Here is a 14,504-nt window from a genome sequence, read left to right as displayed (position 1 = left end):
GTTATGGTAAATAAAATTGTTATAAATGGTATTTTTATAGTTAATTTAAGCGGATAAGGATTTCGCATATGTTAAATAAAGTGCCAAATTTAGCACGAGATTTAACATATGCTAAATTTAACACGTCATATAGCATAGTAGTGGAAAAGCACATCTCATTTTAAATGCTAAATTTAGCATTATGATGTTGATTTAGCATAGGAATGGTGATGCTCTCATAAACACATATTTACTCGCTGCATAGGGGAATCTCAAACTTCATTCTTAACCGAAAGAAAAAATTGAACCTCCACCGATCGATTGTTGAAGAAGCCATGGCGGAATCGATTTTGTTTACTGTGGTTGCTGAGTTCATTACAAAGTTGGGTTCTCTACCGTTTCAAGAAATTAGCATGTGGGGCGGTCTCAAAGATGAGCTTGAAAAATTCAGTGCAACAGTTTCAATTATCCAAGCTGTGCTTCTTGATGCTGAATAAAAATACTCAAACAGTAATCAAATCAGGGTTTGGGTTGATTCATTGAAGGAAGTGCTTTTATGATGCTGATGAATTCTCTACATAAATTTTACAGAATTCTAATCAAATGGCTAGAGAGGTACGCCGTTTTTTTCGAGTTCTAGTTAGTTTTCTTTTGCTCTTAAAATGGGTCATAAGGGCTGTTAGAGATAGACTAGATGCCATTGTAGCTAATAGGAGATTTCATTTAGAGGAGCGAAGAGTTGAGACTAATCCACCTGAGATTATTGTAGGGAGAGAGGACGATAAATAGGCGATAATCGAGTTGTTGGACTGTAATGATGAAGAGAACGTTGTAGTTGTCCATATAATGATGAGAGTTAAATCCCATTTTAAGTTCAGGAGTTGGGTTTAATCGTTCAAAAGCTTTTAGAATCGATTACTGGCGAGAGATGTTATAGTTTTAAGATGGATACTTTGAAGAATCGACTTCATGAAATTATGGGAAAAGATATTTTCTGGTGTTAGATGGTATATGGTGTGACAATTTCGCGAGATGGTCTTGTTTGAGGGATTTGCTGGTTGGTGGTGCGAGGGGGAGCAGAGTAATCGTAACTAGTAGGATTAGGAAGGTTGCAGAGATAGTACTTAGCACGAATCAGCCGTATGAATTAGAAGGCCTTTCTGAAATGGATTCGTGGCCTTTGTTTAAATTGATGGCATTTAAACAAGGTAAAGTGCCAAATCCGAGTTATCAGGCGATTGGGAAGGAGATTGTAGGGAAATACGTTGGTGTTCCCCTAGCGATTAGAACAATAGGACGCCTATTGTACCTCAAGAATGTTTCAGATTGGTTGTCCTTTAAAGAAAAAGAGCTCATGAGTGTAGATAAAAATGAGAATGACATTTTATCCACTTTGAAGTTGAGTTATGATCATCTTCCCCCACGATTCAAATATTGTTTTGTCTATTGTAGAATATTTCCAAAAGGTTCTAGAATTGATGTCAAGAAATTGATTCATCTTTGGATGGCCCAAGGATATATCAAGTTATCGGATCCAAGTCAATGTCTTGAAGATTTGGGTTTTGAGTGTTTTAATGATCTTCTTTGGAGGTCATTTTTTCAAGAAGTAGAGAAGGATAATTTAGGAAATATTACCACTTGTAGATTACACGACCTTTTGCTTGATATTTGTGTTTTGGTGGTTGGATCAGTAAATGATTATTCTTCTTCAAGCGTAAAACATGTCGGTAATAGAACCCGACATGCATCGATTGATTATCATAGGGAAATTATGATTTCTTCTTTTCTAGATGAAGCATATAAGATTTCTTGATCTTTCTTATCATAGTAAAATCGAGCCGCTTCCTGATTTCATAACTAAACTGCAAAACCTGCAAGTGCTCAAGTTAGTAGGGCTGACAAGGCTGAAGCAGCTTCCCAAGGACATCAAAAAGCTGGTGGATCTAATGCATCTTGAACTTTGGGAATGTGACGGTCTGACTCATATGTCAATTGACTTCCCTTCGCTACTTCTCACGATTCTTGGTAGCTAAAGATGATGGCGTTTCCAAGCATGTCAGTGGACTTGGTGAATTAGGTGCCTTGAACAATTTGAGAGGACTGCTAGAAACCATGAATTTGAAGAATGTGAAAAATCCAGCATCTGAATTAGGGGCAGCAAATTTGAAAGAGAAGCGGCATCTTCAAACCTTGAGATAGCATGGAAATCAGCTGATGAAGATGATAAAGCTGAAAGTAGTTTGGGTGACGATACATTATTGGAAGAGCTAGAGCCACATGAATATCTACAATGGCTAGATGTCCGGGGGTGGGGAAAATTAAAGTTTCCAAGCTGTCACTTGCTTAGTGGAACTTCGAATTGATAACTGCATAAAATGCCAACATCTGCCGCCAATCGATCAATTTCCTTCTCTAAAACATTTGACACTGGATGAATTAAGCGATTTGAAGTACATCAAAAGTGGGATAACATCCGATCCTCCAGAGTCAGGATCGACACTGTTCTTCCCTTCTCTCGAGAAATTATGGCTCAGAAATTGTCCTAATCTGAAGGGATGGTGTAGGATGAACACATCAACGGCCGAGTTATTCCAGTTTCATTGTCTTGCTTATTTGGAGATCAAGTCTTGTCCGAATCTGACATCAATGCCACTGATTCCAACTGTGGAAAAGTTGAAAACGAAGTTGAAAACTTTGCTGCCACAATCTTCTTCTTCATGATCTCCATCTCTATTACAACTGAAAGAATTGAGTATTCAGATTATAGAGGATCTAGACTTGATTCCGTATGAGTTGCAACAAAAGCTCACTTCCCTACAACAACTGGATATCATAGATTGCCCGAGAATAACCACTTCATCTCATGCTATGCAACATTTGACCTCTCTCGAGGTTCTTATCGTTAGAGACTGTGAGAAGCTAGATTTATCATCGGGCGGATGGGAGCCTCTCAGAAGCCTCAGAAAGCTTCGCATCGTCAATCTAGCGAAATTGGTGTCTCTGCCAGAGGGCCTTCAACATGTTAGCACTTTGCAACAATTTGAAACTGGAAGCTGTCAAGTTTTAGAGTCGTTACCAGAGTGGATGGCGGAGTTAACTAGATTGCAACAGTTAGAGATTAATGAATGTGCTATGCTTTCAAAAAGATGCAGAGACAACAACGGAGAGGACTGGTATAAGATTGCTCATGTCCCAAATATCAAAGTCGACGGACGATGGATTAAACTGGAGGATCACTACGAATTGTAACTGCATTGGGTTAGATACTTTTCTGTTTCTTTCTCTATATCAGATTTGTTCTTGTTTCATTCTTTTTCCTTATTTATTATTTATTATTTTCAGTTTTCTTTTGTTTCATTCATTTGTGTTTGTTGACTATATATTTACTTGAACATGAATGTACACAGTTTATGTATAATTATCTTAATAGTAAGTAAATTTAGTTTACTAAGATTAAGGCTGTAAACGAACCAAGCCAAACCAAGCTACTCATAAGCGGCTTGGCACTCGGTTCATGTTCGTTTATATCCTAAACAAAGCGAGCTCAAACTTGGTTTTATGTTCATTTATTTCAACGAGCATAACATTACATTCATGAACAACCCATATATATAAGCTCGTTTAATTGTTCGTGAAGGAACTCGTATACAAGCTCTAATAAGAGCTCGTCTCATATAAGAGTTCGATAAAGATTTCGTGAACTAGCTCATATAGTAGATGGATAAAGAGTTCGCGAAATATCTTCTATGTAAATTAAATATACAATATTTTTTATTGATTATAGGAACATACGTAGTTTTAATAAAAGAAATATTGAGTTATATGGAAACTTAAAAAGTCGTATACAATTTACTCCTATAACTTTATAAGTCTCTTAACTCTAAGTGAATCGAGCTCGTGTTCGTTCGTTTAACTGCTAAATTGTTTCTAACGTGATCGTTCTTTCCACTAAAAATATCATTGGACTTCTGCTAAGTTTTTGCTATCTTTTTCTATATTTTTAGTATGTAAACTAATTATTTAAAACATTCTGTATTAAAAGTTCATTATAAATTATTTTATGAGGTACTAAATTCCGAAAAATATTAAATATAAAAAATAACTTAGGGATTGTATCCAATTAAAAAATAGATAAACTATCTACCTATTTATTTTGAATTATGATTTAATTAATTTAATTATATGTATTTTCAATTAATTTGTATTAGAAAAATCATTAAACTAGTAATGCCTTGAAAAAAAAAATTAAGGTGAATTATCCAGTATTTCTTGTACAAATTTTGATGATGAAAGTTGCTTTTAGGTGGAACAAACAACCTGGTTAGTCAAACATTTGATAAGGAGCTTTAAAAAAGAAGGAATAAAATATTCCTGAAAGTTTTGACTGAGTATATGACATAGTTACATAGTTGATTTAATATAATAATAATACTAAAAGTCTATGATTTTAAGATGAGTTGTGCTGCAAAAACTCAACTCTTGACAGCTCCTTTCTCCTTAAAAGTCTATGCATGTTCAGCATAAGACCATACTAAATTTAATTGTGAATTTCTTGCTAGATTCGGATGACAGTGAAATTATCAGACTTTAGAGTTAAGCAATTTTGCTGAGAGAAATATTTATACAGATTATGACTCTGTCCACACCATGTCATTTATGGATAGAACCAATGACATTATAGCACATAATAAAAATACATCAATAATATAGTTAGTTAATTAAAATTTTGATACATTCGGTATTGTTTTTTAATATCATTAGCCCTATATAAGAATTTCCCGAGTTTTGCATATTGATTTAATCACACTTAAATATTGATCAAAGACTTTTAGAATGTCAATGGTAGATAAATCAAAGACTAGAGCAACATGGTATATTTAAATAGAAATATATACATAGAAACTATTAATCTTTTGTAGGAGAATGAATATAAATATATGCTAATAGCATTGTCAATCTCCACACAGCTCATAATCTTGATCTTAAGCAATTCCTAACAGTTTCTTACAGAAAATAATACTTTACGTGGCAAAGCAATGGCAGAAGCAGTCATTTTCAGCATTGCTGGTCAAATCATTTCGAAGCTTGCTTCACCGATCTTTCAACAAGCTAGTCAGTTGTGGGGTGTTCAAGATGACATTGAAAAGCTCAAAATGACAGTTTCAACGATTCAGGCTGTGATTCTTGATGCAGAGAAGAAATCATCGGAAAGCAATCAAGTGAAAAATTGGGTGAAGTTACTAAGAGAAGCATTTTATGATGCAGATGATTTGGTTGATGAGTTCTCCACAATGGCTTCACAGAAGCAAGTCATGAGTGGCAATAGAATGTTAAAAGAGGTACGACTCTTCTTTTCGAGCTCAAACCAGTTTACTTATGCTCGTAAAATTGCGTATAAAGTCAAAAAGATGAGATCCAAGTTAGATGCTATTGCAGCAAATAGGAACTTTCACTTGGACGAGTGTCGTCATGAAGAAAAATATGTTACTTCTGTAGAAAGAGAGTCTCACTCGTCTTTGCCCGAAGTAGTTATTGGTAGAATAGATGATAAGAATTTAATTATCAAATCTTTGTTGCATTCTAGTGATCATAGCAAGAATATTTGTGTGATTTCAATAGTAGGACTTGGTGGCTTAGGGAAGACAACACTGGCTCAACTTGTATGGAATGATGAGATGGTGAAATCACATTTTGAGTTAAAATTATGGGTTCACGTATCGGAAAATTTTGATGTGAAACTAATAGCAGAAAAAATCTTAGAAAGCGTCGTAGGTGAAAAACCCAGGAACCTAGGAATGGACACCATGAAAAATCTACTTCATGAAAGAATCAACGGGAAAAGATACTTGATTGTGTTCGATGATGTATGGAATGAGAGTTTAGAGAAATGGATTAGCTTGAGGGATTTATTAGTTGGCGGTGCTAAAGGAAGTCGAATGATAGTAACCACTCGCCTTAGAAATGCTGCAGAAATTGCAGGCTCCGAGTTATTTCATGAACTACAAGGTCTAACCGATGATGAGTCATGGTCCTTGTTCAAAGAAATGGGTTTTAGACAAGAGGGTGATTTGAGTCTAGAGCATGAGATAGTTGGGAAGGAGATTGTAGCAAAGTGTGTAGGAGTTCCTTTAGCCATTAGAGCATTAAGCGGACTTTTGCGGTCCAAAACTTTGTCAGATTGGTTGATTTTCAGGGATAAAGATTTATCAGAAATCAACCAAATAAATACGAGTAGTATTTTACCAATTCTTAAGCTGAGTTACAATCATCTTCCTTCGCATTTAAAACATTGTTTTGCTTATTGTCGATTATTTCCGAAAGGCCATACAATTCCAGTGCCCTATTTGTTGAATCTTTGGATGGCTCAAGGATATATTAATCTAACAGATCCAAATGAATACTATGAGGATGTAGGTTATGAATATTTCAAGAAGCTATTGTGCAGATCTTTCTTTCAAGAAGTAACATATGATTCATTTGGTGACATAGAATTTTGTAAAATGCACGATTTGATGTACGATCTTGCTGGTTTAGTATCCGGGGAGGAGACTTGTCGGCATATGTGGGCTGATCTTGATTCAGAAAACTCATCCAATAAGCAAATCTTGCCTAGTTCTGTACGAAAGCTACGATCTTTTCTTTCGGTACACAGTGAAGAATCTAAAGAAAGAATGCTTCATGAAATGTTTTCTAATCTAAAATGCGTAAGAGCATTGGTTATAACGGATTTGGAAATAAATCGGATTCCACATTCCGTTGGAGAATTGAGGCATTTAAGGTTTCTCGATCTTTCTAGCAATAAAAAAATGGAGATCCTCCCGGATTCAATAACGAAACTGCACAACCTCCAAGTGTTGAATCTAGAAAAGTGTAGAAAGCTGAAGCAGCTGCCAAAAGATTTCAAGAAACTGATCAATCTCAGGCATCTTCAGCTCTGGGGTTGTGTTAGTTTGACACATATGCCGAATGGAATCAGTCAACTCAGTTTTCTTCAGTATTTATCAACATTTATTGTTGGTGAAGATAATGGCAGCAGACTTAGTGAGTTGGGAAAATTGAACCACTTGAGGAAGCGGTTGCATGTTCTGAATCTGCAATTTGTGAAAAATCCAACCGTTGAGTTTAACGCGGCGAATCTAGAAATGAAGCAACACCTTCAGCTAGTGAGATTAGCGTGGAAATTGGGCGGTTCCTATGACGATAACATCCATGAAACTAGTGGCTCCAATGAAGAAATATTGTCGATAGAAGAGCTACAGCCACACCCGAATCTAAAATGGCTTGAAGTGTTTGGACATGGAAGGATTCAGTTTCCAAGTTGGGTTTCTTCGCTCACAAAGTTGGTGAAACTTACGATTAATAATTGCAGAAGATGCCGGCATTTCCCAGCATTAGATCATTTTTCGAGTCTTAAACAATTGTTTCTGAAAAAGCTAGACGATCTGGAGTCTATAGAGACCGGGAACTGCGAATCCTTATTCTTCCCTTCTCTAGAGACACTCTGCTTAGCTGAATGCCCGAACCTGAAGGGATGGTCATCGTCAACTCGCGAGTCTAAATTACTCCAATTTCATTGTCTTGAATATTTGGAGATCGACTCTTGTCCTAATATCATTTCAATTCCATTAATTCCATCTCTTCAGAGGCTGCAATTGAGAAATGGAAGCCTGAAATTATTGGAAGGCTTGCTGAAGATGAAGATTTCTTCTTTTTCTTCGTCGTTGACATATCTTGGTATCGACAGAATACAAGATCTAGAATGTCTGCCAGAGGAATGGATGCAGAACATTTTCACTTCCCTGAAACAGCTTCACATCAAGAATTGCCGAAGATTAACAACTTTGTCGAATGCATTCCGTCATTTATCGTCACTCGAACGTCTTATCGTCGAGGCTTGCGAGGAACTAGATTTGTGCGATGATGTACATACATGTGGTACAGAGTTCGAGTTCCTTAAAAGCCTTCGAGAGCTTCAATTTGGGAGCCTGCCGAAATTGTTGTCTGTTCCGGTAGGACTTCTCTTCGTCCCTACGTTGTCCAAATTCTTCATCAAAAACTGTCCGAATTTAGCATATTTACCAGAGTGGATGGCCAACTTCAGAGAACTACAAGTTTTGGGGATTGATGATTGTCCTCAACTGTTCCAGCCATGTCCAAACAACTTGGGTACTGATTGGTCCAAGATCGCTCGTATACCAATGGTTGTAATAGATGGAAACTGGATTGAATTTGAAGAATGAGAAGGAAGAGAAGACAAGTTCTATAGTTATATTAGTTCATCAGTTTGTCTTTTATTATTGTTTTTTAAATTTTGTATTGGACAATTCCTGAAGTTGGTTGATCTAAAAAAAAATTGACTATGTTCTTTTACCATCAAATTAATCAGTATGATTTCTCTTGGTTCGTATAACTAATTTACTTGGTCAAAACATAATATACTTTCGCAAGGTATATCTACTTTAACCTCAAAACAGCTTAATTAATTTCAGATATAAAGCTCATTATCTAATATAATCAAATCTTATGAGGGTTAATTCCATATAAAATTACTATCTTTACACGTTTTTTTATTTTAATCATGTCCTTTAAGAAATATTAAATAAAATCATCACTTTTCATTTTCTTGCAAATTTATCACGAATGTGAAAATCCGGTGTATTTTTGTTGACTCGAAAACTGAAAGAAAAAAAAAAGAGAAAGGTTTTTTTTGTATTAATTAAGGTATTAGTCGATAAGGACATTTATTTGAGAGGAAAAAAACACAGGATTTTTATGCAGACTTTTAGATTTGAAACTGAAAAAATCGTGAGCAATTTTTTTTAAAGTCTGGAAGTTAATATAAATCGTAATAATCACTACGAGTTAAAAAAATCACTAAATTAAATATGAAAAACGGTGGAGCGACGAAAAAACGACGAAGAAAAAGAGAAAATAAATATAGAAAATACAAGGAATAGAGAATAAAAAAAATGGAAAAGAGAGTGTGTGACAGATGAAAAGAGTAAAAATATATGCCTAGGATTGAAAAAAAATAGGTATTATTCTAATATAAACAGGTCTTTGAATTAAAAAATAAAAATATAAAAAGTATGAGATATTTTTTTTATTTTTTTCGTATAAAGATAGAAAATCATATTATTTATAAAATAAAGTATTTATCATAAACTTTTATTGTTTTTTTTTATTATCTCGGTCTCTAAATTTCAATTTAGGTCCATAAATTACTCATCTTTAATTTGAAAGTTAATAATTTCTGCGCCGTCATTTTTTTCTTAACAATGTTAAAATCAACTGATGAGGAACCTCAAAAGAAAAATTACACACACTCCAACTAAAGTCTTAAAAATCCAAAAAAATCAAAATATTCTACCCCCTCAACTTGCTGCTGCCACCACCCAATTAACCACCGTCGCTCCCACCTAGGTCGGCGTTGCTGCCCCACCAATATGACCACTGCCAGCCATAGCATCACTAGAGATTCGTACAAAGGCACGCTAATTTGTAACACCCAACAACATGTATATATGCTCCATGAATATATATTCGTATTGAAATGTTACATGTTCAAGTTAATATATAGTCTACAAACACAAATGGATGAAACAAAAGAAAAATAGAACAACAAGACTTAGTTACAATTCATAGTAGCCCTTCAATTTAATCCATTTTCCATCAACTTTGATATTTGGGATATGACCAATCTTATACCAATCCTCTCCCTTGTTGTCTCTGCATCTTTTTGAAAGCATAGCACATTCATTAATCTCCAACTGCTGCAATCTACTGAACTCAACCATCCACTCCGGTAACGACTCCAAAACCGAACAGCTTCCGAGTTCGAGTTGCTGCAAATTGGTAGCATGTTGAAGTCCCTCTGGCAGAGACACCAATTTCGCTAGATTCACGAAGCGAACCTTACTGAGGCTTTTGAGAGGCTGCCATTGGCCAGATAAATCTAGCTTCTCACAGGTTTTGATGATAAGAACCTCGAGAGAGGTCAAATGTTGCATAGCATTAGATATAGTGGTTATTCTTGGGCAATCTATGATATCCAGTTGTTGTAGGGAAGTGAGCTTTTGTAGCAACTCGTCCGGGATCAAGTCGAGATCCTCTATTTTCTGAATGCTCAATTCTTTCAGTTGTAAGAGAGATGGAGGCACGGAAGAAGAAGACGATTGTGGCAGCGAAGTTTTCAACTTCACTATGTCCGCCACCGAGTTCATACTCATATTTTTCAGTACCAATTTTTCCACAGTTGGAATCAGTGGCATTGATGTCAGATTCGGACAACACATGATCTCCAAATAAGTAAGACGATGAAACTGGAATAACTGGGCCGTTGTCCTACACCATCCTTTCAGATTAGGACAATTTCTGAGCCATAGCTTCTCCAGGGAAGGGAAGAATAGTGCTGATCTCGACTCTTGAGGATCAGATGTTATCCCACTTTCGATGTACTTCAAATCGGGCATTTCATCAAGTGTCAAATGTTTTAGAGAAGGGAACTGGTCGAGTGGCAGGAGATGTGGACATTTTATGCAGTTATCGATTCGAAGTTCCACTAAGCTAGTGAGTGATGCAACCCAGCTTGGAAACTTTAGTTTTCCCCACCCGCAAACATCTAGCCATTGTAGATTCTGATGTGGCTGTAGCTCTTCCAACGACATATCGTCAGTCGAACTACTTTCAGCATTATCATTATCTTCATCAGCTGATTTCCATGCTAATCTCAAAGTTTGAAGATGCTGCTTCTCTTTAAGATTTGCTGCCCCGAATCCAGAAGCTGCATTTTTCACATTCTTCAAATTCATGATTTCTAGCAGTCCTCTCAAATTGTTCAAGTCACGTAACTCGCCAAGTCCACTGACACGCTTGGAAACGCCATCATCTTTCGCCACTAAGAACCGCGACAAGTAGCGAAGGGAAGTCAATTGGCCCAGACCAGGTGGCATATGAGTCAAACCGTCACATTTCCAAAGATCAAGATGCATCAGATCCACCAGCTTTTTGATGTTCTTGGGAAGCTGCTTTAACCTCCTCAGCCCTGCTAACTTGAGCACTTGTAGATTTTGCAATTTAGTTATGGAATCAGGAAGCACCTCGATTTTTATATTATAAGAAAGATCAAGAAATCTTATATGCTTCAACTTCTGAATGGAACGAGGAACCTTTAAAATTCCTGAGTTATGTGCATCTAAGGCCCTTACACTACTTAAATTGGAGAAAACTTCACGGCAATGATTCTCATCTCTGTTATGCCTCAGCTCATTTGACAAGAAAAATGTCCGCATCTTCCTCAAATCTAGCAAAGAAGTAATCATAATGTCCCTGTGATAATCAACCGATGCATGTCGGGTTCTTTTACTGACATGTTTTACATTTGAAGATGAATAATCATCTATTGATCCAACCACCGAAACACATAGATCGTGCAGAAGATCATGTATTCTACAAATGGTAATATTTCCAAAATGATCCTTTTCTACTTCTTGAAAAAATGACCTCCAAAGAAGATCATTAAAATACTCAAATCCCACATCTTCAAGACATTGACTTGGATCCGACGACTTGATATATCCTTGTGCCATCCAAAGATGAATCAAATTCTTGACATCAATCCTAGAACCTTTCGGAAATATTCTACAGTATGCAAAACAATGTTTCAATCGTGGGGGGAGATGATCATAGCTCAATTTCAAAGTGGATAAAATGTCATTCTCGTTTTGATTCACACTCATGAGCTCTTTATCTTTGAAGGACAACCACTCAGAAACATTCTTGAAGTACAATAACCGTCCTATCGTTATAATCGCTAAAGGAACACCAACACATTTTCCTACAATGTCCTTCCCAATCGTCTCATAACTCGAATTTGGCACTATACCTTGTTTAAATGCCATTACTTTGAACAATAACCATGAGTCCGTTTCAGAAAGGCCTCCTAATTCATACGGCTGATTCGTGCTAACTATCTCTGCAACCTTCTTAATCCTACTAGTTAGGATTACTCTGCTCCCCCTCGCACCACCGACCAGCAAATCTCTCAAACGAGACCATCTCTCAAAACTGTCACACCATATATCATCTAACACGAGCAAATATCTTTTCCCATTAATTCTTTCGTGAAGACGATTTTTCAAAGTATCCATCTCAAAACTAAAAAACCTCTCGCCAGTAATCGATTCTAAAAGCTTTTGAACTATCAGTTTCACATCAAACACATCCGAAACACAAACCCAACTTCTGAACTCAAAATGGGACTTCACACTCTCATCATTGTACACAAGTTGAGCCAACGTCGTCTTTCCTAGTCCACCAATACCAATAATTGGAACAACCACAACATTCTCCTCATCATTGGACTCCATTAACAACTCGACTATCGCCTTTTTATCGTCCTCTCTCCCTACGATAATCTCAGGTGGAGAAGAGTGAGTCTGCTCTCGCTCTCTGGATACCACAAGATTCGTCTCAACTCTACCCTTCTCTAGATGAAATTTTCTATTAGCTACAATCGCGTCAAGTCTGTTTCTAACAGCTCTAAGTTCGGGACGCATTTTAAGACCGAAAGCAAACTGATTAGAACTAGAAAAGAAACGTCGTACCATTTTATTACCAGAGATGGTCTGTTGGTGTAAGAGTTTAGTGGAGAATTCATCCAGCAAGTCCTCAGCATCATAAAAAACTTCCTTCAATGAATCAACCCAAATCCTGACTTGGTTACTCTTTGAGTATTGATCTTCAGCATCAACAAGCACAGCTTGGATAGTTGAAACTGTTGTCCTGAACTTTTCAAGCTCATCTTTCAGACCACCCCATATGGTGGTTTGTTCAAACAGTTGAGAGCCCAACTTTGTAATGATCTCAGTAACGATGGTAAACAGAATTGATTCTGCCATGGCTTGTTTAATTATCGATCTACAAATTGAAGTCAAGCATTTCTTTGGTCAACATGAAGTTTGAGAGTTGTAGTAGACAGCATTTTTGCTCTGGAAATAGGTAGCCACATAATAATAATAAGGGAAAAGAGACAAAAGGCAAAAATCACCTTATAGGGATTTTTACAAAAATAATATCATTTCTCAAATATTTTCTTTTGTACCATCTGTTTTTGAGCTCTTACATTTATAGTAGAATTTTTTTTATTTACTTTTATGCCATTTTAATTCAAGTGGGTCAAATTTAAATTTTTTCCACTCCTAATATAATAGATGGCAAAGATACAGCTCCAATTCCCGTTTTCTATTTAGTATTTATTTTTTGTTTATACAAATTTATTTTTTTAATTTATTTTATGATTATGACTATTTATTTATTATTCACTTTGTATACATAATATTAGTTTCAAAAAAATTAATGAAAAATAATTTTTCTTATTCAATTTTATTTTATTTTATATAATAATATTTTCAATTAATATATTTATTATTATTTTATTTCAATTTTTTGTCTATAATATATTCTATTTATATACTGTTTATTTTTTTTGTTTATTTCATTTTTATGTTTATTTATATATATATAGAATATTGTATTAATTGAGTAAAAAAATTGTGTTGTCTAACTACGAACGAGACGTTTCATATAGACATCGTAAAACAATTGCATTTAATTCAAATTTATTTTACTTTTTATTTATATGAATAATATAGGCTTAATGGCGTAAAAAACACAAACTTTAGCGTGTTTTGCAAATTTAACATAAACTTTCAATTTTTGTAAATCAATACACAAACTTTTGATTCTTTGCAATTTTAGTACCGATAAGTTTTCTGTGAAAAAAATGTTGACGTGGACGCCGGAACAGTGATTATTCCGGTGTACACATCGGCATTTTTCTCCATTTTTTTGAAGAAAAATTGGTCGGTGTTAAAGTTGCAAAAAATCAAAAGTTCGTGTATTAATTTGCCAAAATTAAAAATTTATGTTAAATTTACAAAACACGTTAAAGTTTGTGATTTTTTATGCCATTAAGCCAATAATATATAAAAATATATTTTATACTTCACGCATTGTTTATCTTATGTTTGTTTGTTTTTTTACATTATTATACATACACCTTAAAACTATTTCATATTACAATGGTGTTTACCTTTAATTTATTTTTTGTTTATTTACATTTACATAATAAAACTAAAATTTTAAGTTATTTAATATTAGAGCATTTGTAATTGATTTACTTTTAATATATGTTTCTTTCTATTGTAAAATATAAATTTAAAATTATTGATTATAATATTATTTATCTTTGATTTATTTTTTTTATTTTTATGTTACACCATTGTTTATTTTTTATTTATTTTATGTTTATTCGTCTTTATATTATAAAACAAAAAGATAAAAAATATTTTATGTTACATAATTGTCAATCTTTTGTTTTTTTTATGTTTTTGCTTTATATTTTTTATATCATAAAACCAAAATTTTAGAACTATTTCATGTTAATTGTTTTATTATCGATCTATTTTTTGTTTATTATGTTTAGTTGTTAAACAGAGAAACAATTTTTGCAAATAACTCGATGA

General features: G+C 34.7%; 2 protein-coding genes and 1 pseudogene across 4 annotated transcripts; 2 read left to right on the top strand and 1 right to left on the bottom strand.

Moving 5' to 3' along the window:
* Positions 1 to 314: 314 nt before the first annotated feature.
* On the top strand, positions 315 to 3,336 carry LOC126660697 (putative disease resistance protein RGA1; annotated as a pseudogene).
* Positions 3,148 to 8,367, top strand: LOC126660696 (putative disease resistance protein RGA3). 3 transcript variants are annotated; one of them, XM_050354310.1, is made up of 2 exons: positions 3,148 to 3,237; positions 4,980 to 8,367. In XM_050354310.1, the coding sequence occupies exon 2, from the start codon at positions 5,016 to 5,018 to the stop codon at positions 8,217 to 8,219; it is 3,204 nt and encodes a 1,067-aa protein (XP_050210267.1). In that variant the 5' UTR covers positions 3,148 to 3,237; positions 4,980 to 5,015; the 3' UTR covers positions 8,220 to 8,367. The 3 variants fall into 3 exon arrangements, with proteins under 3 accessions (XP_050210267.1, XP_050210268.1, XP_050210269.1); XM_050354311.2 differs by having other exon boundaries at positions 3,149 to 3,237; positions 4,990 to 8,367; XM_050354312.2 differs by having other exon boundaries at positions 3,150 to 3,237; positions 5,023 to 8,367.
* Positions 8,368 to 9,502: 1,135 nt separating this feature from the next.
* Positions 9,503 to 13,006, bottom strand: LOC126662185 (putative disease resistance protein RGA4). Its single transcript, XM_050356083.2, has one exon. The coding sequence runs from the start codon at positions 12,876 to 12,878 to the stop codon at positions 9,612 to 9,614; it is 3,267 nt and encodes a 1,088-aa protein (XP_050212040.1). The 5' UTR covers positions 12,879 to 13,006; the 3' UTR covers positions 9,503 to 9,611.
* Between the last annotated feature and the right edge of the window lie 1,498 nt (positions 13,007 to 14,504).

This window comes from Mercurialis annua, linkage group LG8 (assembly GCF_937616625.2).
Source record: "Mercurialis annua linkage group LG8, ddMerAnnu1.2, whole genome shotgun sequence".
NCBI classification, from domain to species: domain Eukaryota; kingdom Viridiplantae; phylum Streptophyta; class Magnoliopsida; order Malpighiales; family Euphorbiaceae; genus Mercurialis; species Mercurialis annua.
The sequence above is the reverse complement of the archived record's forward strand: the minus strand, read 5'-3'. Positions and strand labels throughout refer to the sequence as shown.